The sequence below is a fragment of the Rhea americana genome, unplaced genomic scaffold (genome assembly GCF_003343005.1).
Source record: "Rhea americana isolate MKP2758 unplaced genomic scaffold, rheAme1 scaffold_222, whole genome shotgun sequence".
NCBI lineage: Eukaryota > Metazoa > Chordata > Aves > Rheiformes > Rheidae > Rhea > Rhea americana.
Window position 1 is genome coordinate 758,850 of NW_028186337.1, and position 23,983 is coordinate 782,832.

The 23,983-nt window shown below is 41.0% G+C and overlaps 1 protein-coding gene across 1 annotated transcript in view; it reads left to right on the forward strand.

Moving 5' to 3' along the window:
* PSAP (prosaposin) overlaps nucleotides 1-23,896 on the forward strand; it is a 24,265-nt gene extending 369 nt beyond the window's left edge. The window contains exons 2-14 of the mRNA XM_085305567.1: nucleotides 9,877-10,010; nucleotides 11,149-11,223; nucleotides 11,892-12,017; nucleotides 12,512-12,706; nucleotides 13,620-13,763; nucleotides 14,222-14,278; nucleotides 16,729-16,842; nucleotides 17,789-17,884; nucleotides 18,104-18,287; nucleotides 18,441-18,592; nucleotides 20,108-20,188; nucleotides 20,774-20,881; nucleotides 21,449-23,896. Coding sequence (XP_085161693.1) covers nucleotides 9,877-10,010; nucleotides 11,149-11,223; nucleotides 11,892-12,017; nucleotides 12,512-12,706; nucleotides 13,620-13,763; nucleotides 14,222-14,278; nucleotides 16,729-16,842; nucleotides 17,789-17,884; nucleotides 18,104-18,287; nucleotides 18,441-18,592; nucleotides 20,108-20,188; nucleotides 20,774-20,881; nucleotides 21,449-21,484 — 1,502 coding nt within the window. The 3' untranslated portion in view covers nucleotides 21,485-23,896. The remainder of the gene's footprint in view (nucleotides 1-9,876; nucleotides 10,011-11,148; nucleotides 11,224-11,891; nucleotides 12,018-12,511; nucleotides 12,707-13,619; nucleotides 13,764-14,221; nucleotides 14,279-16,728; nucleotides 16,843-17,788; nucleotides 17,885-18,103; nucleotides 18,288-18,440; nucleotides 18,593-20,107; nucleotides 20,189-20,773; nucleotides 20,882-21,448) is intronic.
* Nucleotides 23,897-23,983: the final 87 nt, after the last annotated feature.

Sequence of the window (23,983 nt, forward strand, 5' to 3'; positions counted from 1 at the left end):
GCGGTCCTGCGCGGCTCCTGCGCGGCGGGTTGCCGTGCCCGCCCGTCGCCCTGCGGCGCGGAGCTGCGGCGGTGGGTGGGAAGAGCGAGCGAGGCTGCCCGGGCTTGCGCACGGTGCTCGTGTGGGGCTGGAAGAGCTGACCTGAGGGAAGCTCGCCCAAGGACAGCAGTCAGATGCAGTCGGAGGAAGCGCATGGGAGAAACCTGCCTTTTCTGCTGCTTGCAGACTTGTTTGGGATAGCAATGTGTCAGCAGGAACGCCACTTTCTTTTTTCTTTCTTTTCTTTCTCTCTTTCTTTCTTCTTCTTTTTTTTTTTTAAAAAAAGTATGTAACTGGTTCATAAATGAATATGACCTCTTCTAGATCAAAGAAAGAACGATTGGTAGAAACCGTATTTTCTTCTTCCAGCAGCTGCTTTAGAGCCTCTAGCTGATCTTTGCTGCTTAAAGGATAGAAAGGTGTTAAGCTACTTCCAGATGGCAAGAGATAGCCTTCTCTGTTGTATGTTCTTAGCGATCTCATTTCCTGAGTCTCCTGCGCCAAATGGATACTGTTCTGTTGGTTTTTGCTGCCTTGCTGGTTGTTGCTGAGGTGAAAATGATAAGGTCAGGGGAGGGTAATTGGTATTCCTGTCTGCAGTTTTATGGCTAGATGTTAGAAAAGACAATGCTTGTATTATTTTATACTCTGCAGTGTCTAGATGGGGCTGCAGAAATGATTCATGAACTGATTAGAAGGGTGTCTTCCTTAAGTTCATGCTATAGTTAATCACCAGCAACACCCAAGTTAAAGGTCTAATAGCGGTGATACGCTGATTTATGTGGCTTTCTGAGAATTTTCTTTTAAGAGACTCGTAAGCTTGCAGCCTGTTTGCTTAAGAGCCTTAATGCCACCACATTTCGTGCAAGGCAACCAGTGAAGAACCAGACTAGCTGCCCAAAAGRTATGGAAAGAGACACTTGGCAGACAACAGTAAGTAATGCCTAAGATGGTGTGCAGTTGGTCAATACTGTAGTATTTGAGGAAGTATTGTTTTAATATGCTTATATATTGATATTTCGATGAAGACTCTCAGCCTGGAAACAAGAAAACAATGCTTTCACTCTGCTCTTGTTTTTTTTTTTTTGCTTTAATAGTATGACTTCTGTTTTTTGTCCACATTAAGTGCTGCCAGTTGTTTTTACTGGGGTTTTTGAGTCATTGAAGTAGGTGTAGTGTTGTGCTTTAAAGTAAAAAGGATTTGTCCTTAAGTGTTCCAAGCTTCACACTGGTGCATTAAGGCATCTGTAATGAGAAACCAGTTTAGCCATGAGAGTTTACTTGGTCTGCTAGTTAAATGTGTGTAGCAGCTGAGCATAGCAGAAGACTTGTTAGGCTTGTCCTTCTTTAGGAAGTCACTGTTCTAACACAAACATCTGTCTCTTCCTTCAAGTTCTGTTATGACTACTATATGACTTGCCTGTGACAAGAACATGTAGCCTTTTCTTTAGGTTTTGCTGTGACACCTGAAATACCGATTTCTTCTACCCTGCTAACAAATTAGCTGCACCAAAATCTAGCTACTCTGTTGTGGCTTAATAGAGTTACTTGGCTGGCTAGGGTTGACCTACTTAGAGTGTTCCTGTGCATCTTCCCTTTAAAGGAGACAATGAATTTAAAGCAGGGCATAAAGCTCTTATTGGACCTCAGGACTGCTGATATGCTCTATGATTGCTACGGGTGTTTCAGGAAAAAGGAAAGGCTAGGTATTCTTTCATGCTAGGTTCATAGCTGTGACAGAAGTTAGTTAAGCTGAACTGGAAATATTTTTCTTTCTTTCTCTTGGTAAAATAAGTTAGCTTGAGTGGAGAAGCAGAAAGCTTGATGACTTTTTTTTGTTTGTTTGTTTTCCTAAAATAGCCTCCATCTTCCTTCTTCCTCTGAATTTTAGTCTAATATATAATCACCTAGTAAACATATAGGTAAGAATATCTAGCAGGAAGACAAAAAAAATGAAGGCTGTGTTAGTTTGATTATTTTAAGTTTCTGGATGGGGAAGGTGTACAAAGCAGATAATTGAGCTTGGGCTAAGCTCAGAAGTTTACAGGCTTGTTCTGATTAGGAATGTGATTTCTACCAAAGTCTATGCCTGTGCAGCCATCTACTGTAGATGAAGGTGGGCAGATGAGGAGGGGGGATTTTGATCTCYTGCATTGTATCCTTGTTTCCTTAGAGGAATAACATAAGATGCTGCAGGTACAAGATGTCTTTCAGCTACAACAAGGAAATGATGCTTTGATAGGTATGTTGTTAAAATGGTGCGACTTAACATGTAAACCTGTTTTTGGACAGTCTTTGTTTGTGAAAGGTATAAATAGAATTCCTTTGTATCTAAAGGAACTGAACAAACTGTTCCACATTCATGGCTACTAAGTTAAATGTGTAATTCCTTCTGCAGAACTATTTAAATCCATGTAGCCTTTTTGCAATCTGTTTGTGCTATTTACAATAGCAAAACCAGTTATGAATAGCCCTGGGAATATCTAAGAAAGGAGATGCTGTAGATAGTGGAACAAAAGTGAATAGAAGCTTGTCAACAAAATCAGTATCCATCGGGTGACTCAGGTTAGTGGGGGGATTTTCCAGAGGGTTGGACTGTGCTGTCTGAAACAGGGCAATTTAATCCAACAGGCTGGAAGTTTTTTTCTTTACTTTGTATCAATGGGGAAATAAAATTTGTTACTGCTGGCTGTTGGTAAGTTTGTTTCAACGTCTCATGGTTGATCTGATTCTTCAAAGCTTATTTTAGGAGGGTGCCACATGACAAAAGCAAGAATTCTTTTCCTGTATCTTTCTCCTTTGTGTAGCACTTTATGGTAATTGTTTTCTTGCCATTAAGATTTAAGACCTCCTACTGCAAGTTAAATGGACGCTTCTGTAGTCCTTAAAGTGTGTGTGTACATGATGTGCATACATATTAGGCTAATGCTTGTCTCTGTGTGTTGGGCCACAGAGCAACGTTTAATTTTGGGTATTAATATTTCTCCTCTTGGAGTGGAGACTCAAGTTTGCACTGCTTTCTGTTTAAACGCTGCTTCACAGACTGACAGTCTGTAGAAAGACTTTTCTTGGAGATACTGAGTAAATCTTGCAGGAAGATTTCAAGGTTTACTCTTTAAAAATGTAACAGTTTAATTCTTTGACCATACTCACACTAGGATGCAAGCTGTTACTATTCACAGATTAGGCATTTGCACATCCTTCTCTTCTGCTGTCAATTGCTGTATCACTGTATTCCTGGGTAGGTTATTCTTTCACCTCTTGCACCATAGTTTGTCACTTCCAGAGTCTTCCATAGGTAACTGCTATCCTCATGGAAGCTAGTCTTTGAAATGTTCCTTATTGTCCCTCTACTGTACTCCTGTCTCTGCTCAGCTGCAGTGGTTTAAGCTACTTCCTTTTCCTAAAGGAGCTTCCTGCCTAGGTATGTTCCATGTCTGGTGTCTTTCGTTCTACCCTGAAGTGCTGCTTTGCTGGTGGGGAAAGCAGTGTTGCTCCTGAGACTTTTAGTGCTTCCTGGAGTGTCTTCAACTGCCATGCTGTTTTCTGGAGTCTTTGGATGTCTTTGGACTTTATAGCTCAATCACAGAGCATGTTGAGTAAACTGCAATCAATGATTAAGAACTTTGTCTTGCAGATACGGTGCTTTGAATATAATGAGCAGGCTTTTGACTTCTTTGTGGTATGAATGTGTCTGGTGTAAAGGCAAATGTTGAATACAGAATTTCTACAGACTGGCATGAGATGTGTCCTTTTTCCCCTGGGGGTGGGAGGGTGGGGGAACCCTCAGAATGAATGGGGATGGAGAGGAAGCATGTTCAAAATGCCTAGACATATTTCTGCAGGTGAAAATGCTTCTCAGCTCCTGGGAGTAACTTAATGTACTCTGTGGGACTGCTTTCTCCTGATGACTGCCAGATGCCTTTGCAGAATGTCCAAATGTCTCTTCCAGACTGTCATAAGAGAATCTTGGACAGAAGTCATGGCTTGCCTGGCAACCTCTGGTCGATGGGGAAACTATGGTTCTCTTGCATCCTTCATAGGAACTATGACAACCAGTAAATTAAGGGATGTCTGGATAATATACAGGCACAATTTGACTTCATATTGTTTCAGATTTCACTAAGGTACTACTTCAATAGTAAAGAGCTGATCTCACTGCTCTATCATTAATTTTGTGATTGCTTGTATGTAAACAGACCTGCTCCTCATACCATGCTCATCTTCTGGTGAGGAAAGCAAGGAAGCATCTGAGATATGAACAGTGTTTTACAGCAGAGATGATGTATCAGAAAGGCAGTGCACTCTCCACTTTGAGGAAAAGCCCAATTATGGGCTTAACTCAAAAGTAATCCGTTCTGAATTGCACTAGTTACAAGTGTTTCAAACTTATTTTATGAGATGTTGGATGGGATGACACTTTTTTCAAACTGACATCTAGAGTGTCAATAACATCTAGCCAGATCTCATCTGTTCTTCCTCCTCTCGCCCCAAACTGTCTGCATTTTTACATTTTTGAATTAATGAGACAGTAAGATGGCCACGGTATCTGTAATAGAATTTATGATGTTATTAGCATATCACATGCTTACATCTTGTAAAATTAAGTCGCTTAAACTCACTCTGGAAAGGCTGTAGAATATCAAGCTCTTCAGGTAACTTAAGGTTGAGGTCACTCCTTGGCTTGTTGACACTTTTAGATTTGGTGAAGAGAAATAGATCCTACTCAACTTCTGAAATGTGAGTACACTTTGAATTTACAGCTTCTGAAAGAGGGGAAAAGTCTGTAACTGGCTGAGCCCAGGATGGTGCAGACTGATAGTCATGTGGCCTGTGGGTGTTTTGGGGAGATAATGTTTAATACTGCCAGGTGGAGACAAACCTGAGAAAAGAGCCTTTCTCCTGATAAATCTTAGTATAATACTAAGAACAAATCAATTTTGTCATGAAGACTTAAGAGTTGATAGCATCCCAAGTAATCTCCCAGATTTGCATTTGACTCACTGAAATAGTTCATTTTTTTTTCTTGCCAGTTAGTTTTTCCGGGACTATATTGATGGTGTTCTAACAGGGTTAGGTTACTGACCTGGGCCACCAAGCAAAGGAGTGCTTCCTCCTATTTTCTGTTACTTTTCAGCTTCTGGAGTGTTTTGATTTTTGTTATTGGACTTCAGGCGGTTTGAGATAGTGCTTGACAAAAAGGAGTAGTCACTTGACAGGACAGACATAACCATCAGAGGTCATAGTAAGTATGACTCATTTTGGTTTAAAAAAAGTATACTAGGTGTATACTGGAACCCAGCTTGAGTGGCTCTGGATCATCAGCCTGGCTAGAAAGCTGGAAAGGTTAGGAAGTTTAAGATCTGAAAGCTTTTTTATTTGGTACTTGGATGATATTTCCAAGTCTCATTCCCCTTCCTCTCCATTTTCTTTTGCTACCTAATATATTAGGAATTGCTTGATGGAGTAAAGTTCCTCCTAAAATTGAAGGAACCAGGTCTGAAGCAGGTCAAGKAGGGGGGAAAAACAATCAAAAGGAGTGCTGAAACACCCTGGCCTTCAGCTAAACTTGTTCGGCATGCTAAAAATAGGTTTAAGAAGTCGGGGAGGCGGGCAGGTTTGGGTGGACGTGACATGTGACTGGAGAGCTAATCTGCAGGGAAAGGAGAAATCTATTTAAAAATGGATGACCTCAAGTAGGCAAAGAACAATATATAAAATAAAGGGATGCTGGAGATAACTAAGACTGTAATCCCATTGGGCTTATCCAGCAAGCATTAAGAGCTGTGTGAGGTAACTGACAGTGCTTTGTTTTCTCTTGGTTTGTTGCTCTGCAGGCGATGTGGAATACCATGCTGAGACCTCGCTCTTCTTACAGGAGAGATGGTTTTGAGGGAACAGGCAAGATAACTGTTGAAATTCCAAATTACCAACTGTTCAGTCTTCTGTGAACCAACAGTCTTAACACTTTGACAACTTTTTTTCTGCTAGTTAAAACGTGAAGGAAAATGCTGTCTCAAATGATATGGAAGAACAAGCTCAGGGGAAAGAGTGTGAGCAGCAAAGGATTGAGGACAACTTTCTGAATCTGCATCTGAATTAATACAGTGTTTTTTGCCTTTGTTTCTGTCCATGGACATTCAGAAAGGGAAGATGAATAATGTTGTAGTGAAGATGTATCTTTTTTTTTTTTAAGAAGTTATTGGCACATAACATTTTCAGTGTACTATGGAACAATACAAACTTAACTAAAAATTACTGTGGAGGATGGGGGGGGGGAACCATGCTTAGTACCTGTAATCTTTGTTCTATAGCTGCATTCTCAAATCTTAGTGATCTATGCCCGTAAAGAATGAGTTTACCTAGTTACCATTTGACCAGGAAGGTCTGTGTTGATGAAAATATCCAGTGGAAAGTTATTTCCTCATAAGGAGGAGTTCCTTATGTCCTTTAGAGCTGAAAGGGTATGTCTGTCCATCAGTATCCTATTTTCTGTGGATGAAGTACTCTTTGCATAGGTCAGGTTTCATGAATCTGCTGGCTTTGACAAAAAGAAAAAGACTATGTAGGTATACTAATACTTCTTTTGCTCTGCTGTTGTATTCAGGAGTGAGGACTTGAAATAATACTGTAAGGGAGGTGTTTGGGGAATTTTTGTGCATCTGAAAGCTGGTTTTTAATCTTCTGTTTTGCAAACAAGTAATGTGCTTGAGGCTTCTCACACTTCATAGTTCCTGTTGTTTTTGTGTTCTTCCAAGTTTCTTGTGGCTACGCTTGGCTGTTGAGGACTGCAGACAGTGTTAGTGGTACTGTCTTCTAATAAGCCTATTTTATTTTTTTTTTTTTTGATCTGGAAGAGAATCATCTGCAACCTTCACTCTATACCGCAGAGGGTATCAGACTGCTGTATCACTCTTCAGTTATCTTCTGCTGTAGTGTCATAACTTTAAACCCTGCTGTACTGCCCATATTGCTTGCTGTGTCCTGGCAAATCAGAGCATTAGCGATTGCTCTGTTGCAGCACTTGTTTGATACAGAAGCCAAGCAGTATGGAATTTAATTTTAAAGGTACGCAGCAAAGAAAGCTGATGAACATGCCTTTAAAGCATAGTATTTCTTCTGTCCTGTACCTGTAACGACCAGACTAGAAGCAATGTGAAAGGAGGAACAGGACTAGCTGTTAAACATCCTGCAGGAGCTGGAATGGAACTTCCAGTTTAGAAGTGACAGATTAGTATTAACAAAAGCCAAACAAGAACAGAAAGCTGTTGGAGAGTTAGATCAAACCAGGGTAAGTTGCTCTGAGCTCCTTGGCTTGATTTTTTTTTTTTTTTTTTTTTTTAATGGTCTGTTATATCAAGCAGTTAACCTATTGAGCTGACTTTTGGGGAGTCTTGTTTTATAGTAAGTTTCAAAGTAGAGGATGGGTAATTTTCTATCTCTTCCTACAACTAAAACCATGGTTACTAGCCATGCTTTTTAAACAGGGGGAATTATGGATTTCCAGCTATTTAAGTCAAGCCAAATCTTGTCTCTGCCTCAAGGAACATTTTACCAGTGTTTCAATACCTGAACAGGAAAACTTTTCAACTTGGAGTGTATACTTGCTTGTCATCTTGCCAGAGCTGACCAGTAGATTTAAGTGTGTTTCATTTTTAATTCTTGCTATCTCCAGGACAATACTGTAACTTAGAGTAGGCCATCTATAAATACTTTGTGACCAAGCACACTCCAGATCTTGAAGTTTGACTTGTATGGTCTTACAAGCAGTCGTAGTGTGATGTCTTGCTAAAGAACAATACTCAGTCTAGTTCCTCTCTGGGAGAGGACAGGTGGTAAACTTGCTTGTGTGTGGAAGATTGTTTGCAAAGCACAAACTTAAAATGATTGAGTCGCTTGAGATTTGGTAATAGGCCTTGAATCAGCTGGAAACTACAGAATCTACATCTATTATGCTGTGTTTATCTTGCTATGAGATATACTTCCTTTCTACCTAAGAGATGCACTGGTAATCTAGCCATTAAGTTAATCCTCTAATCACCTGGGATCAAGAGGTAGGAAATAAAAAAGTAACTCTTCTATAAAGTTTCTAGTGAGGTGATGAYGGGAATCAAAAAGCTTAATTCCTGTTTCTAAATTTAGATAATATAGTCTTACAACAGTGAGATGTGTAAACAGCACTGATATAAAAATAATGATTCCTGCTGACTGCCATAACTGGCAAAATTTGAACAGGCAGAACTCTGACAGTAGTACCTCAAACTTAGACTACAGCGGATTTCATGCAAGCCTGTCTGCTGTAGCATTCGTGAGGTGTCTCTGGTTAATGGGTTGGAAGTTGTTTCTTCATAGGTTAGTGCAACCCTTCTAGAAGAGAGACTGCTGAACAAACTTGGCCTGCTTGTTGACAAAATGACCTTAGAAAATTGGGGAAAGTTGAGTTTCTCTTCCAAGGGCCTTTGTGAACTAGCACAAAACCAAAACCGCCCTTGGCTTGGACTTGTCCTATTACTAGTAGTGTGCATCCTTCATGCTTTATTAGGAAGGCTGTCTGTGAGTAGTTTGTGTTTAGAAGTAAAACTTAATTGGATGCAACAGTTTGGTGTGGGAGGTAATGTAGATGCCTTGCATATTAAATTCTTGTGGAGCCTGCCTCTCTGGAGGATGCAGCTGACTTAATCTTTGTAATCACAACTCTTGTAGGCACTTCAAATAAACCTCCTATTCTTGTGTTGGAGCAGAGGTTGAAAGCTGGAGAGTTTGTTAAGGAAGACTAAGGCTTGGCAAGAACACAAGTTTTGTGAGTTTTGACAGCGCTTTAAGATCAATGTTTAAGGTAATGCCAGCCTTGTCTTCTCAGAGCCTTTTGAAAGAAAAGGGAATGTGAGCCAATAAAATGTTCTAGATATAGGCATCTGTGTTAATAAGTGGTTTTCAAAGTAAAGTGATCCTTCTGCTGTACTTGAATAACCTGTCTTAAGATGTCTTGCATGAATGAATAGCTTGTTCAAATAACACTAGGTAGTTTAATAGTAGTTAAGGATCTAACAGCGGGAGACTGCTGCTGTCAAAAACAAGAGCTTGCCGCATTTATGTCTCAAGCTTTCTATATACACCTAAAGAACTAACCAAGAGGAAGCAGTCTAAATACGTTTAACTCTTTTAAAAATTGTTTGAAATATCTCACTTAGAGATATTAACTTAAGATATTATTAACTTAAGTTAATTAGCAGTTACTTTCAAGAAAGTCAAAGCAAAAGAGGGGGAGAAAGCAGACTGCTTCAGTCTACATGTGGCTCTTGTCCTTTGTGCAATATGTTGGGGCTTGTAATCAAATTAGTTGCCTTGCTCTCTCAGTTGATGTGTGAAGAAAAAGGTGCATCAGCTAGGAGAGGATGTGCAGGTGCCAAGGTAGGTGTGACTGCTGGTTCAGAACTAGTGACTGCAAGGACAGTAAGGACAAGAGCAGAGGTGTTGTCTTCTAGAATCCACTCCCTGAGGCGTGGACTTCTGCAAAGAACAATTTTTTTTTCGTGACATCTGGTGGCATGCATTCTTCATGTTAAGCGTCCTGTTTTCCAAAAGGTGGATGATGGAGGAATACACTGCTGAGGTGATAAGGCTCAGGTGCTTTTGTAGGAAAGTTCAACTGCGTGGCTTTTCTGTAGTTCTCTGCATTTGGGACTAGTGAGTGTTCCAGGGTAGAAATTGCTGGATTGAAATGTGCCTAAGCTAAGTGGCATAACAGAAAGGGAATAATTATACTGTGTTAATTACCCTGATTACTCTGGAAGGAACATCATTCAAATGAGCAGTTGAATTCTTTTCTTTTGGCAGCTGTGGCAAGCCCCCTTTTGTGGCAGAAGGATTGTGTGAAGGGCCCTGAGGTATGGTGTCAGAGCCTTCGGACAGCATCACAATGTGGAGCTGTGAAACATTGTCAGCAGACCGTTTGGAGCAAGCCTACGGTGGTAAGTATCAACTAATGAAATGTCTTTCCATTTGTGGTTTGGGTAGCTGGTTTCCATGTGCTAGTGAAGATTCCCAAGACACTGATCAATTAAGTGCTACATCTGACTACACCTTGGTTACTATGCCTTAACTTAGATGCTAGAGCTTGCTTTCCTCTACTCTTTACCTTGCACAACTTGTCTGCTGACTGTTATGACCTGTTTTACTGAGCAGTGTGTGGAATGGAGTTAGTGGTCTTCAAGTTTAGTCCTCTGAATGACTCCTAACTCAGAACCTTTTCTTACTCTTCTATCAGTGTGGTGTGGCTCTGTATATCTAATACAATACAGATATGTTTAAGCATCTTCAGTCTCTACTATGAATTAATATTCCACAAGATAGTGTGTGCTAAATCGTGAATAATAAAGGCATAATCATTGCATTTATCATGGCTTTTCAAGTAACATTTGTACCAAATGAGAGTGGTCCTTTACTAGATGTAGCTGTAGTTTGCTGTATGGTTTTTCAGCTTCTGGGGAAAATCTATTTTGGTAGACGCAGTCAACTTTGCTGTATCTCTGCTGAAAGAAATGTAAGAGAAGGAACTTAAGTTAATTAGCAGAGTTAAAATGCTGAAAAGCTCCTATGCTTCCTGTATATGTGAACTTAAGTAACAATTTATGGTGTTCTTAGAGGGAAAATTGATGTTTAGTCTTCTCTTGGGCTGCAGGTTGGAATTCTGTACTCCACTGCAAGTTCCATTTTGCACAAAATACTTTAATTATATTCATATGAATTGTTTCTTAATTTTGTCCCAGAATTTTGGAAACTCTCTTTCTTCAAAGAGTTCAGGAAAAGGCTTCTCAGGGCAATGTACTTCAGGTTGCATGTGACAAGCTATTAAACTTTGCTGTAGATGTGGGATTAAGTGAAAGAAGCAAATGGTAACATGCCTGGCTTCTCATTTTGTGTGGATTTACTGAAGAAATTGGAAGCGAACATGTTTGAAATAGCTTGCTTCCTTCCTTCTGCAGCTTCAGCCAGTGTTTCTTTTTTCACTTCACTTCTCAGTGATCCTCATCCTCTGCATTCTTACTTGGATGCTGTGTTCAGATGCACTTAATTCTGTCTGAGAATAACCTTTTATTTGTTTTTCAGAACAGTATCCCCTGTGACTTGTGTAAAGAACTTGTGACAGTGGCTGGCAAAGTCTTGAAGGACAATGGCACAGAGGTAAGCAGAGCTCACCTTTCTTTGTTCGAAGGTGGTAGTTGGTTTTCTTGTCGCAAGATCTCAAGCAGAGGGGGTAGAAAAGTAATCTCCATGATGTTTGCCTAATCATGTGAATGTTGAAAGGAGCCAAAATACATAGGATAAAGCTTTTGAAAGGTGTAGTCTAGTATTGACTGGCAAATTCTAGAGCTGTCCGTCTGTAACACATTTGTGATTAAATATTTAGTTCAATTTTTCTTGTGCCAGTGGGACATCTATCTTAGAAGGTAGGATACTCTGGTCTGTAGAAGTGGATGATGATGGACTCTTTCAACTGCATTACCCCTCCCCTTGTTCCGTTGTGAACCTGGAGCACTTCGTGTAAATAAATCTGTCCTTCTAGTCTGTAATTTTGCCACTACTTCTTGCATTTAAATGGTACATGCTAGTAGGGCTCTATTGTCCAGGCCTTGCAAGAAGTGTTTGTTTTGATGCCGGCATGTCCAGCTGAAAATCCTGGCCTAGAGAAAATAGACCTATAATGTGAAACCTTTATTCTGATTTTGCTTGCCAACTGTCTTGACCCAGTGGAGTCCAGGGACCTTTTTGGGCTTTGTGTTATGCCTTTTGAGAATGGAAAGAGCTCTTCTGATGTGTGTATGCTGCCTATGACCCACCTTCTCTTGCAGGATGAGATTCGCTCTTACTTGGAGAAGACATGCGAGTTTCTTCCTGATCAAGGCCTTGTCTCTGAGTGCAAGGAAATTGTGGATTCCTACCTACCAGTTATCATGGATATGATCAAAGAAGAGCTAGTAAGTAGACAACTTGAACCTTTACAAAATGTTGGAAAATGTGCCCCTGTAGATGCCTGAGTTTCTCTCCTCAGTAAGATTGTGTATGATCCTTTCATCCTGTATTGATAACTAGTGTCATAATTAAATTTGTCAGTCTTATAAGCCACTATACAAACATTTGCCTTTATTCTAACAAGCAGAGGATCCATAGGCTCTATCTGTTCTTTCTTGATTTACAAGGAAAGAAAAAATGTTTATTGCTTCAGACAAACCTGTGGAATCACCAAAAACCTGCTATATCTGAAAGCTGCTGCAGTAAATATTTTGAAGTTCTCCTAAAGTTTCCTGGAGATAAACACTAGGTATTCTGAGGAAACCAGTTTAAATATGAAGACTGCTTCCTTGCTGTGAAACTTGCTTTGTGTCATGATTTTAAAGCTGAATGACTGTCAATAAATGTCATGCCAAAATGTCGTCAGTCTAGAGCTTTGTGTGTCTGTTATCTTCCTTAGGATAAACCTGAAGTAGTATGCAGCGCCCTTTCATTGTGCCAGTCCCTTCAGAAGCACCTTGCAGCAATGAAACTTCAGAAGCAGCTCCAGTCCAATAAGATACCAGAGCTGGACTTGTCTGAACTGACATCTCCAATCATGGCTAATGTGCCTCTTCTCCTTTACCCCCAGGACAAACCSAAGCAAGAGTCCAAGGTGAGGGTGCTGTAGTGTTAGTGTGCAAGAGTGAATGTTTTCCATTCTAGAGCGTTGGTGCTCCTTTGTGAGAGCTTATTGATGATTATTGGTAAGGGAGTGTCTTACTGGACTTGAATTAAGCCAGCACATCTCACTTGAACTGTGACTTTCCCACGGTGAATTTAGTGCTGCTGCATATAGACTGCTACCTTTTTCCTAATCTGTATATTTAAAGCTAAATAAGACAATAGCTTCAGCCACTATAGACTGTAGACATAACTTGGAGTTAACAACTGTGGTCTATTAAGACAAGTCTTGTGCTGGGCTGTTCCTATCCAGCTGTGGTAGTTGGGCAGGTCTTACTGGAGAAAACTTTCAAGAGCAACTTTGATGACAGTACTCAGGATTTTCCTGCATCCTAATTAATGTCTTGGCTGTGTGCTTCAGACAGCCACTTGTATCTGAATCCAAAGGTGACAAAGTGGATGGGAAAAGCACTGAAAAGCTGGCAGAGGGACTAGATGAGACAATGAACCTGCAAGTATAGGTTGAGTCTTGATGATAAGCTTGGATCTGGAAGTGAAACAGTCAAGTGGGTAGCGAATGCTGTTGTACAGTATGCTCTGTCTACATGGAGCAAATGGATCTATCCCAAATGCAGAGGCTTTCCTCTGTAATAAAACCAAGGGATTTTTGAAGACTTGATATCTTAGCAGTCATCTTGGGTTTTAGAGTTCAGCAGGTACCTCATCCCCATCTAGTGGCTGATGTGCTTACCACCACATCATAGCTTGTTTCTTTTCATGTTGGCTCAGGTTTAAGCCTTCTGTGTAAGTATTTATGAAAGTGTTTATAAAAACTAAAATAGCTTCTGGATGTGCTGTGCAAAGATTTCTCTTTTTTTTTTTTTTTTTTCCCTCTCTTACTCCAGGGGACTGGGGATGTCTGCAAAGACTGCATTCAACTAGTTACTGATCTTCAGGAAGCTGTGAGGACAAACTCCTCTTTTGTGAAGTCATTAGTGGCTCATGCCAAGGATGAGTGTGACCGTTTGGGACCTGGAATGTCTGATATGGTAAGTTATCTTTTGTTATGTAGGAACATAAAATAGCTTATGCCTTAGTCCTTTCAATGTAATTTCTATTTAATAAAACAAAAGAGAATGCATAAACTGTAGGATATGGTGCACTGTGTAATGGCTCAGTGCTCTCCAGTCAAAAAGTAGCAGGGAGAGGTGAGAGAAAGAAAACCTGCTAGCCTGTAAAGGCATTTTTTTGTCATAATGACCTGCCAAGTTAGCATTGTAATATCATTGAAGGGGAGTGCACTGATGAGAAAAGGACTTGTGAGATGAGAATCTTGCATGTGCAATGCTTGAGTAACATGAAATGCCATGTTGTGTTTGGGGCAAGCCCGAGAAGGCAGCAACATAGTTATTTAGCAGRACAGGTAAATAATACTATGAGAAGTATTAAAGGAAGACAAACTGGATAGCTGAAATGACTTACAGCAATATTTTTTTCCTTTCTACAGTGCAAGAGTTATATCTCAGAATATTCTGATTTGGCTATCCAAATGATGATGCACATGGTAAGATCTGCAGAATGTAGTAATTGTTGTTGSTTCACTTTTCTGCTTTGTGTAGCTAACTTATTTGGAAAATCACTTAATTTAACAATAAAACTCTGGGGAGTGCTCTTGGCCTAAGTCTTAGTATTAATTCTATGAACTTGGCATTTAATCAGATAGTAGATTTGGTCTCGGGCTTTGTACTTCAGCTTTCTTTCACTACCTATTTGACAGTGCAAAGGCTCTCTAGTCCTTTAAGACACAGTAAAAGAATCATTATGTACATTCCTCTCTACTCTTATCTCAGTCTTGTGCTTACTTCATTTTTAGCCTCAAAATACTATCTAAGCATGTTGGAGTTGGTTTGCCAAGTAGAGTACGTGGCTGACTCAAACACTTGCCTCAAACAGTATGTACAGGATTTGAATTACTTCCTGTATGATTTAACTGCCTGAATTTGACCAGTGGCTTTTGTTTTCAGTTCATGAAGGCTATTAAATCTGTGCATATGCTGTTTGGGAGGGAATGCATACCTATTCCAACAAGAGTTGGTTTCCAGTTCTGAAATCTGCATCTGACTAAATGTCCTTTGAACTCTTTGGAGGCAGACTTACTCAGGATGCTTTAGTAGTTTGAAATAAATTATACTGGTTAGCACTGTACAGTTCAATGCGAGTTGCTCTAGCACTGCCAGAGCTTAAGTGGTAGGTGTTTGGGGTGGGGAGTACATCACATTCCATCTTCATGGAAAGAGCATATGGTTCAAATGCTTTTTTTTTCTCYTTAACTTATCTCTAATTTCTCCTATCTTTCTGTCTCCAATCTCCTCTGTCAACAGAAGGATCAGGTAGGTGAGCAACATGCCTGTGGTGATACCTTGCTTTTCTGTTAAAGGGCTTGTAGTTCACTTGCTATTAGTTGTATACGTGGTGTGATTGTACTCAGTTTTGACAGATACAAGGGATATTTATGGGATTGAAATAGGGAAAGAACGAGAGAATTCCTTCAGTGGATCAGTCCTATTTCCAGCTCCAGACACCGGTTTGTGTGATGCTAAGATTTAAGCTTGATTACGGCTTGGCCAGTGGCGCAGAAAGTATGGTTACCTTCGTATAAGAAAGATGTGGAAAATGTATGCCACTAGCTCCTGCCAGCTTCTGGTTTTAAATTTGGGGTCAAAAGGGCTTGAGCGAAGCTGTCCCTGGCACTTCTGTTGGGTGACCTTTAAAACTAGGTTGGTGGTATAGATGTTCAGGGTGTATGAATTWGAGGATGAAGGAGGCCTTTAGACTCCTGCTTCCTGGAGCTGTTCAGGCTTTTAATTAAAAACAGTCCTGGGGAACCTTGTGTCTGTCATCTCTCTGTGAGAGAATGTGTGTATGTGGTGTTACTGTAGCATTAATACCTGGAAGTGCTTATTACAATGCATGAACCAAAGGGCTTGACTTAAAGGTACTGCCTGATGTAGTCTGAAGCAGTGCTGTGTCTCTGAGTTACTGCTTTTGCCTGTGCATGAGGTTATGGCACGATAYATACACATGTAAGCCTCTGCTGTATGCAGCTTGATGCCCTGGTGACAGGGTGGAGTGTGATGTTGTCTGGGGGACTGAAATAACTTGGCTTAAACAGCCTTTCTAAGGGGAAACTAAAGCTTATGCATTGCTCTGTACATATTCTCTCACTTTGTGCTAGTATAATGTGGCCTCTTGCAGTAGTTTCTACCTTGTATGTTTAGCACTTATTTTCTTATTTAGTAATGTTTTCAAAAACCTTTGAGAAGGACTCAAAGCCCTTTGAAAGGCTTTGTTCTGCTGCTTTTTCTTGTGAGAAGAACACTCAAAATGCTATTCTTGTAGACTYTTGTAGAGGGGATTCCTGCAGGGTTTGGCTTTAAGATGGGTTAACTTCTGTTTCTTATAGGCTGTGGCCAGTAATTATGCAGGGATGTATGTTACAGATTACATAAAAGTAACCTTATTCTGTGCTTTAAAGAAGGTAGTTTGTGGATGGAAATTCTCTTCTAGGCGTTTGTTTTACTTCTTAGGTGACTTGAAGCCAGGATAATTAGCATCTTCTATATGATAACTTAAGACTTTGGGAGGGGGGAGCAGCTTCATGGATGCAGGTCTGATGTTGTGATGGTGGTGGCCTGTCTGGTGTTGGTGGTTTTTAAGTCAACTCCTTTGTAAAGGGCTTTCATACTGTGCTAGCTCATGGTAAGTGGGTTTTTAATGGATATGTCCTAACCTCTTAAAATTGCTTAATGAAACTAGAAATTTCACCTGGTTGCTGTCCTACCTGTAACCATATCCAGTGCTTTCACTATACTTGAAATAGAAGTAGTCTTGAAGCATACCTTTAAAAGGCTCTGTCACAACCTATGGTCTGTATCCTCTTTGCCCTCACACATGCACCACAAAAAGGGCAAAGAGTCATCTAGACACTTTAACTGATTATACCTTTTTTTCCAGCAACCAAAGGACATTTGTGCCATGGTTGGGTTCTGTCCTTCTTTGAAATCTGTTCCTCTTCAGACACTAGTGCCAGCTCAAGTGGTTCATGAAGTAAAAACGGAAACTGTGGAGGTAAGATGGGCTGCATAGTACTCTYGGCAGCTTTGTGGTCCCTGTTGCTTTGCTGTAATAAACTAGATGAAGCAGAAAGACTTGAGTGTGTAGAATTTTCCAAACCACAGTCGTGGTCTCTTCCTGTTCCTGAGGCTCTTCTGTGAGGTAGAAGAGCTGACTGATTTGTTAGAATGGCAGAGCTTATGTCAAACCAAAGCTATAAGGTATTACTTTAGGATTGAAGTAGAACTCTTGTTTTAGCATTGAAGTACAGCAGCCCTTTTAAATCAGGGGGTGAAACTTGCTAAATTTGGGATTTGCTCAATATTTGGAGTTACCCTTCAATCCCTTTAAAAAAATAAAAAATAAAGACAGCAATGCACATACAGAATGAGGGTGGTCAGAGCCTGAACTCTGAAACTCAGTTTGGACAAAGCACCTTAGCTTCCAGGTGGCCTTTGGGTTGAAAATTATGCTGAGTTTTCTCAAAAAAAGCCTTTTGAGGACCCTTTTAACTTCTGATTAACAGACTCTGAATGGAATCTCCAAGTCCCTCTATGTCTGGACTTCTTGTGCAAGCAGGAGGAAGCTCTCGTCTCTAGTCTTCAGCTGTTTAAAAAAAAAAAAAGAAGAAAAAGAAACAAAACTCTTTAACTTCACTTTAGCCACTGTGGGGATGCTTACTATTCCATGTTCATAGAATCAGCTCCCTTTCTTAAATGAGCAAGTGGTCTCTTAACTAACTGTACAAAATACTGCTCGTTCACAAAGACTTTTTTTCCTGGGATTTTTGAGGCTTTGGGCTTCTGTGATCTTTTGAATTCRGCTCATAAACTGACTAGCTAGGTAAATGAGATGTCATGCTGCATCTGAATTTAAATGCTCTTAAACTTAGTTGTCCGTGTCAGATGTGGTCAAGTGTTGACTTACTGTTTTGTATAAATATTATCTTTATAATACTTAGAAAACATCAGTTCAAGAGAAGACATTTTCTGTATGTGAAATATGTGAGACCGTGGTGAAGGAAGTGACTGGCCTGTTGGAGAGCAACAAGACAGAGGTGTGTTAGAGGTGAAAACAGTAACTCTTTCAAAGCTTTGACTAGATTTGTGCTGTATTATTGCTGCTTTGGAGGTGGAAGGTTGTTCATTTATTGCTTACTTTTGTGCAAGCAAGATTTCCGCCCTCTTAGGGCGGGACAAATAAGTAAGCAAATGTACATAAAATTGAGTTGAATTTCTATTTCCTCATTTGCCACRAATACTTCATTATGCTCCAGGAGGAGATTGTACATGAAATGGAGGTGATCTGTTACCTGTTTCCGGCAAGCGTAAAAGACCAGTGCAAAGACTTCATAGAAGTCTATGGCCAGGCTGTGATTGACATGCTCTTGGAAGCAACAAGTCCTGAAGCTGTGTGTGTTATGCTGAAGTGCTGTGCAATCAACAAGCCTCCTCAGCCAGGTCAGTAATGTGCAATCAGTGTTGTTGCAGAATGAGCTGCTTACCTGTGATTGTATCTTCTGTCAAGGGCCCATGCTTTAGTCTGTTTGGCTTGATGTTGCCCCCTTTCCTTCATTTGGGGGAACTACAAGTGTTAACTCTTTTCCTTTTCAGTTTTAATGAAACCTGCAGGAGGCTTCTGTGATGTCTGCAAGATGGTGGTAGCTTATGCGGACAAAGAACTAGAGAAGAATGCCACAACAGCTGAAATTGAGGCTTTATTGGAAAAAGTCTGTCACTTCCTGCCATCATCTGTCACTGACCAGGTAAAGCTGCAGCGCAGAGGGCAGGGCTAAAAACCAATATTAACTCTTGAGCTGTTCTTGTTCTCTTCTCAGAGATATGCCTACCTCACTCTAGTGTTTCACCTGATAATCTGTGTACATAGTACTTCTAGGTCATTCTCTCTCAGGAGACTTTACTTCTGCTGTGGCTATCTGGACATTTATAGTAGAGGTCTTTATTTGGTTATCTCCAGCCAGAGCTGTTAAATTCTACTCTGCAGAATTTGGTAGAGACCAAGGGTGTGAAACTGGCCACAGGTGCAGCTGAGGCTCAGACCTCTGTTCAGCCTGATTCTTCTAGGATTTTCTCTCCCTAGTTATGACCAAAGGATACAAGCTTCATGTACAGTAGAGCAGAAAGTGGGGTAGGCTTGATTGGAGGCCAGTGAAATGACCACATGAGCCTGCCTTCTGGTCAAAAATGGGTGGGCTACAAGATTAACAGATGACATGTTGCAGAGTGTTGGAAAAGCTAGAGAACAGCTCCTCATACTGACTTTGTATAAAAGTAGCCTCCATAAAGCAGATCAGAGCTGAAAGGACTCTTCTGCTAGAGACTGACAGAAGTTTGAGGTGTTAGGGGTTGGGTTTTCACATTCCCCATCAATTGGGGTTGGTAATCCTTTGAATAGATGGACTTTCAAGGACCTGACTAAGCTGACTGAATTGTACTAATTTGCAGTCAGTAATGGATTGCCTGGAAATCCTGAGAACAGTGTGGGAACTGCTGAAGGGTTTTTTCTTAATGCTGAATCCTGTTCAGGGAATTAACAAAGTAATTGGAATTGTGCTGGCATAATTCCAGTGAGATAGAAAAGGCAACACCTCCTYGACCACTGCTATCAAGATTTACCCGAACTCTTATGTGGCTGCTGAGTACCAGCAAGAGGCAACTACTTAAGTTTAGTAGGCATACAATATACAGGCTTATAAGTGGCTATGAAACAGTTATTTCTGCTGACTACTGTGAGATGGTTTATATATAGTTGTAATTCATTTATTAATCAGTGTCATTAGTCTCAGCTGAGAATGCTGATGTCTCTGCACTTCAGAGCCCTTCTCCACTAGAGGGCTGATGGTTGTTGATGGATGGCATTAATGTTGCTGCTGCCTGTTCCGAAGTTAAAAGAATTGTGCTAAAACTGAAGAGGCATTACTACTTCGTTTTGTTCAGGACACTTGTCTCCAGCCTGTGTGCTTTTGAGGTGGCAGTGTTCTCTGAGCATGTGAATCAAAGCTTTGCGGATTAAAACCTGTTCTGCTTGGTTCTTTTGCCTCTGCTTCATATGCTTCAGTCTGTAAAGAGAAGCAGGCAGGTATGAGCTAAGTGATCTAGTCACAGTTAGTGCAGTACTGAGTCCTCGATCTGTAGAACTCAAGCCTCTGTTTTGAGTGTTTCCAAGAGAAGTGTACAGGCTTGATAGTTTGAGGCTGTATGCCGCCTCTGATCTTTTCAGCCTTCAACAGAAGAATCTATCAACCTGTGTTTTGTTGCAGTGTGTTCAGTTTGTAGAACAATATGAACCAGTGGTTGTGCAACTCTTGGCAGAGATGATGGATCCCACTTTTGTCTGCACTGTGAGTATTATGCTTGGTTCTATTCAGTAGGGGCTCTGATACAGTCCTCCCTCTTTTTCTGTATGCCTTACATTGCCTAACATGCAGACTCTACTAGAATAAAAATCAGCATGCTGTATGAATGCTTGGAGCAAATTCAGTTGTGCAGAGGCTCAGGCATAATGAATGAGCAGCTGCCTGCCAGGCAGCCTTGCGCAAGTGAGGATAGAGGACAAGAGCTGCCAGTGGTCACCCACTGTTAAAGTTCAGTATCAAAGAATAGTGTGCCCTGAACCTGATGAGAAGTTAAAATTACATTCATTGAAAAGGGTCCCCTTCCAGAAGCTGTCCATTTCTCCAAACCTAACATGAAAAAGCAGTTATAGTAACTTTTCATCCCGTCTCACTGTTTGAAATCTGCTTGTTGGGTTGCAAGTGCCTAGCAGGCAGCTGAGCCCACTATTGTGGGCACTCCTGAGAATACTGTGGTATTGTCCTTGTTCCCATGCTTGGAGGTAGCTGGTCAGCTACGAGCTCAGCTGCAAGGTTGGAATTGAGGTCTCTTGGTGCAAATAAAAGATACTGACTTTACTGTTCTTCTCACAGAAACTAGGAGTGTGTGCATCAGCTAAACAGCCTCTTGTAGGGGATGATGCTTGTGTCTGGGGTCCAGGCTACTGGTGTAAGAACATGGAGACTGCTGCTCAGTGCAATGTAAGTAAAGCAGGATTTTCCTTTGATGCCACCTCACAGAGTCTTCTGCCTTCTGTAGCATGCTTTTAAAGTAGATGAATTCCGCTTTCAAAAAAATGGATACTAGCTAGAGGTGATTATTTGAGTTTGGCTAGAGGCTTTTCCTTAGCCCTTAACTTTCTTAGAGCAGACTGCTTACTCACCTTTACTCTTATTTCCTGCCCCTCTAACAGCATTTCAGAATCCCTGGCAAGGTAAGATGAGCTGTGTATTTAACTTTGTAGTCCAGCAGCTGACAGAACATGCTGTGGCCTCTGATCAGGCTCTTAGACCGGCTTTTGTTGGCTGATGTGTTCTTTGCCGAGGGGCAGCCCTTAATGGTTAAGGGTCATCAACATTCTTCCCTGAAGCTTCTGGGAACAAAGAAAGTATTCACTATAGTCTTCTCTTGAATCCTTTGTTTTAAGGAGAAAACTTACACTTGCTCCCCAAAACCTTGGCTCACAATAATGTGCTGGATGGTACAGACAGGTGCACTCTTGTTTGCTTTCCCCCCCCAAGTCATTTATCTTATTTCTCTCCCCTTAGGCTGTTGATCACTGCAAACGTCATGTGTGGAACTAGAAGAAGTATTTCCAGTTCTGAAAGCTTGCTGTGACACCTGAAAACGTGGGCTGAGGCTGGTGGAGAGCTGCATCTCCAGTGTCCCTCCTCTGCCTCATTAACAGTTTGACCTTCAAGTTCCTTTATTGTAACTTTTCTGTAGCAGTGCTGCTGTTGAAGGATCAGATCTTCATTGTTCACTTAAAGATATTTCTGATTGTAAAGTTTAACTCATTATGCTCCTAAAAATAGTCAGTGTTGTAGACTTTAATTGGTAGGCTGAAGTGTTTTTAGGCGCTGAGAATGGCGGAGAAGGTGAAATGAGACAAGGCTATTATCTTTTAATTAAAGAAAAGAACAAGGCAGTGACTAAATTTTCAAGTGTCTTTCTGTAGTCAGCATTTGGAAGATTACATGTCTTGCATTTTTAGCATCTGCCTGGAATATTAATTTTCTGTATAACTGTAGGGGAACTCTGAGAAGTAATGTTGAGTCCCTGATTCCCTTTGGCTGGAATTCTCAAAGCTTTGCAAGTGTAGGAGGGGACTTTGTGCCTGGCAGCTTTCAAAGTAACTGGCACATAAAGTACACTTGCATTTGAGTGACCGCACTTAGGGCTTGATGTTATCCTAGCTAAGGAAACCCTCAGTCAACATTTGGATCAGTCTCTTCCTTCCTTGGACCACTTGATCTAAACGTGGGTGTTCTACTGTCAGGCCCTATAGCCACTTTTGGGCATGTTGATATAATTAGGGAATAGCTCTGCTTTGTCTTGTAGTGGCTCAATTCTACTTAGTCCAGCAGCTTCCTACGTGCAGCCAGACTGGGGATAGGGAGGGTARAAAGGACTGGTTAACAAGAAATGAAGGGGGGGAAGAAGCACTAGGCACTGTGTATATGTCAAAGTAAGGCTGRTATAAAAAGCAGTATGCATGGGAAGTGGCTTTATAGTAAACTGCGGTTTCTTTCCCTGCTTTGTGTTCCTGTCATGGTATATTTCAGTTCTGAAACCTCAGAGAAGCTATGAGGTTTGCTAGCAGGTTCCATTACTGCCATTCATTCAGACTGACACTCATCYTTTTGAGTAGTTTTAAGTGTAGTTTTTTCCAGAGTTTCCATACAGTAATRGTAATTGCATCTAAGTTGCCACCAACCATCTCTGCTTGCTAGTATACTGTGATAGGTGCTTGACAGCTTTACTGGCATATCTGTGAACCCACCTTTATGCATGTGCAGTAGAAAGCATCCCACTAAAATGGCCCTAAATTCTGTTATCGGTGATGCGCAGATTAAGAGTTGTGACTCTTCCCATACTAGAACCTATTACTGCACAAATCTGGCTATTAARGTAGTGGAAAGATGCCCAGGAACTTTAAGGTTTTCCTAAGTCTAGCAAAGTGATGTCTTGATGTTTGYGGTGCCTGAGCACGTCTTCATGCCTGTGCGCTGCTGAGTGTCGAACAAGAAGCCCGGTTACAGAAGGCTGCTGTGGCAGGCTGCTATGCAGACACAAGCCCTGCCCTTGGGGTAGAGGAGGGCAGTAAGAATCATGCTTCTGTGGCTTTCTGTGGATTGTGTAGCCCTTACCAGTGGGAAGAGCATAATTCTGAACAAGTTAATCCCTGAAATGCAGGCCCTGAAGTAGCTCTGAAAGGATGCGGTGGGGTGGAGGTAGAGCTTTGAAAATTCCAGTCCCCTTCAGAAAGGTGCCAGCAATTGCTTCTGTCTGTGTGGTGTCTTGRGCGAGGTGAGAGCTCTAATAATAATGCTTTAAGAACAAGCAAACTAATTTTCTTGGAGTTTAACTGAAAACCACTCAGTTGCAGCTTTTTGTTGCTTGTACATACTAAATGCCTGGGCAATGTTGACAGATATCAATACAGGTTTGTCTTTGTTTGTATTTGTACAGAACCCTGAAGTGCTCGTTGCTTTTTAAAAAGTTCCCTGAAGACRTAAAGCCTGAAATTTTCTTTCTTGGCAGGTTTGTGCAGTGGTTCCTGTGGTGTATCCTGATCAGGGTGGATGCACTGGATARGCAATGGGCTCCTTTAGCATTGTTGCCCTGGAGGTACAGGTTGTGTTACACCGCGCCATGTAGTATGGTCTTCAGTCTCTTCAACTGGGATGGCATTCTTTAACATGGGTTTGTGGGGTGGGGGGTGGAATTGCTCTTACAGATTGATGAAGTTTAATTTTCTTGGGTTTTAGTATTGAACAACTTAAACTGGCAACCTTAGGGCGAGATGAATTGGGGAAGCCCTATGCTGATGCAGGGAATCTCTTTAGTTTTCTCACTTCCTGTGGAATGTTGCACCTGACCCGCTTGAGTAATGTGTGTCAGGGAATATGGTTGCTTTATAAAGAACATTGTCTTGATTTATTTGTTTGCACAAAGGCTTCTTTAATGAACAATAAACTTCTGTGAACCAATAAGTGTGTGTGTTATTTCTCTAGTATGTGCTAGCTGCTGAAAGATCTTGTTAGCTTTTCTCTGCTGCAGAGCCAGAAGAGGGCATGTTC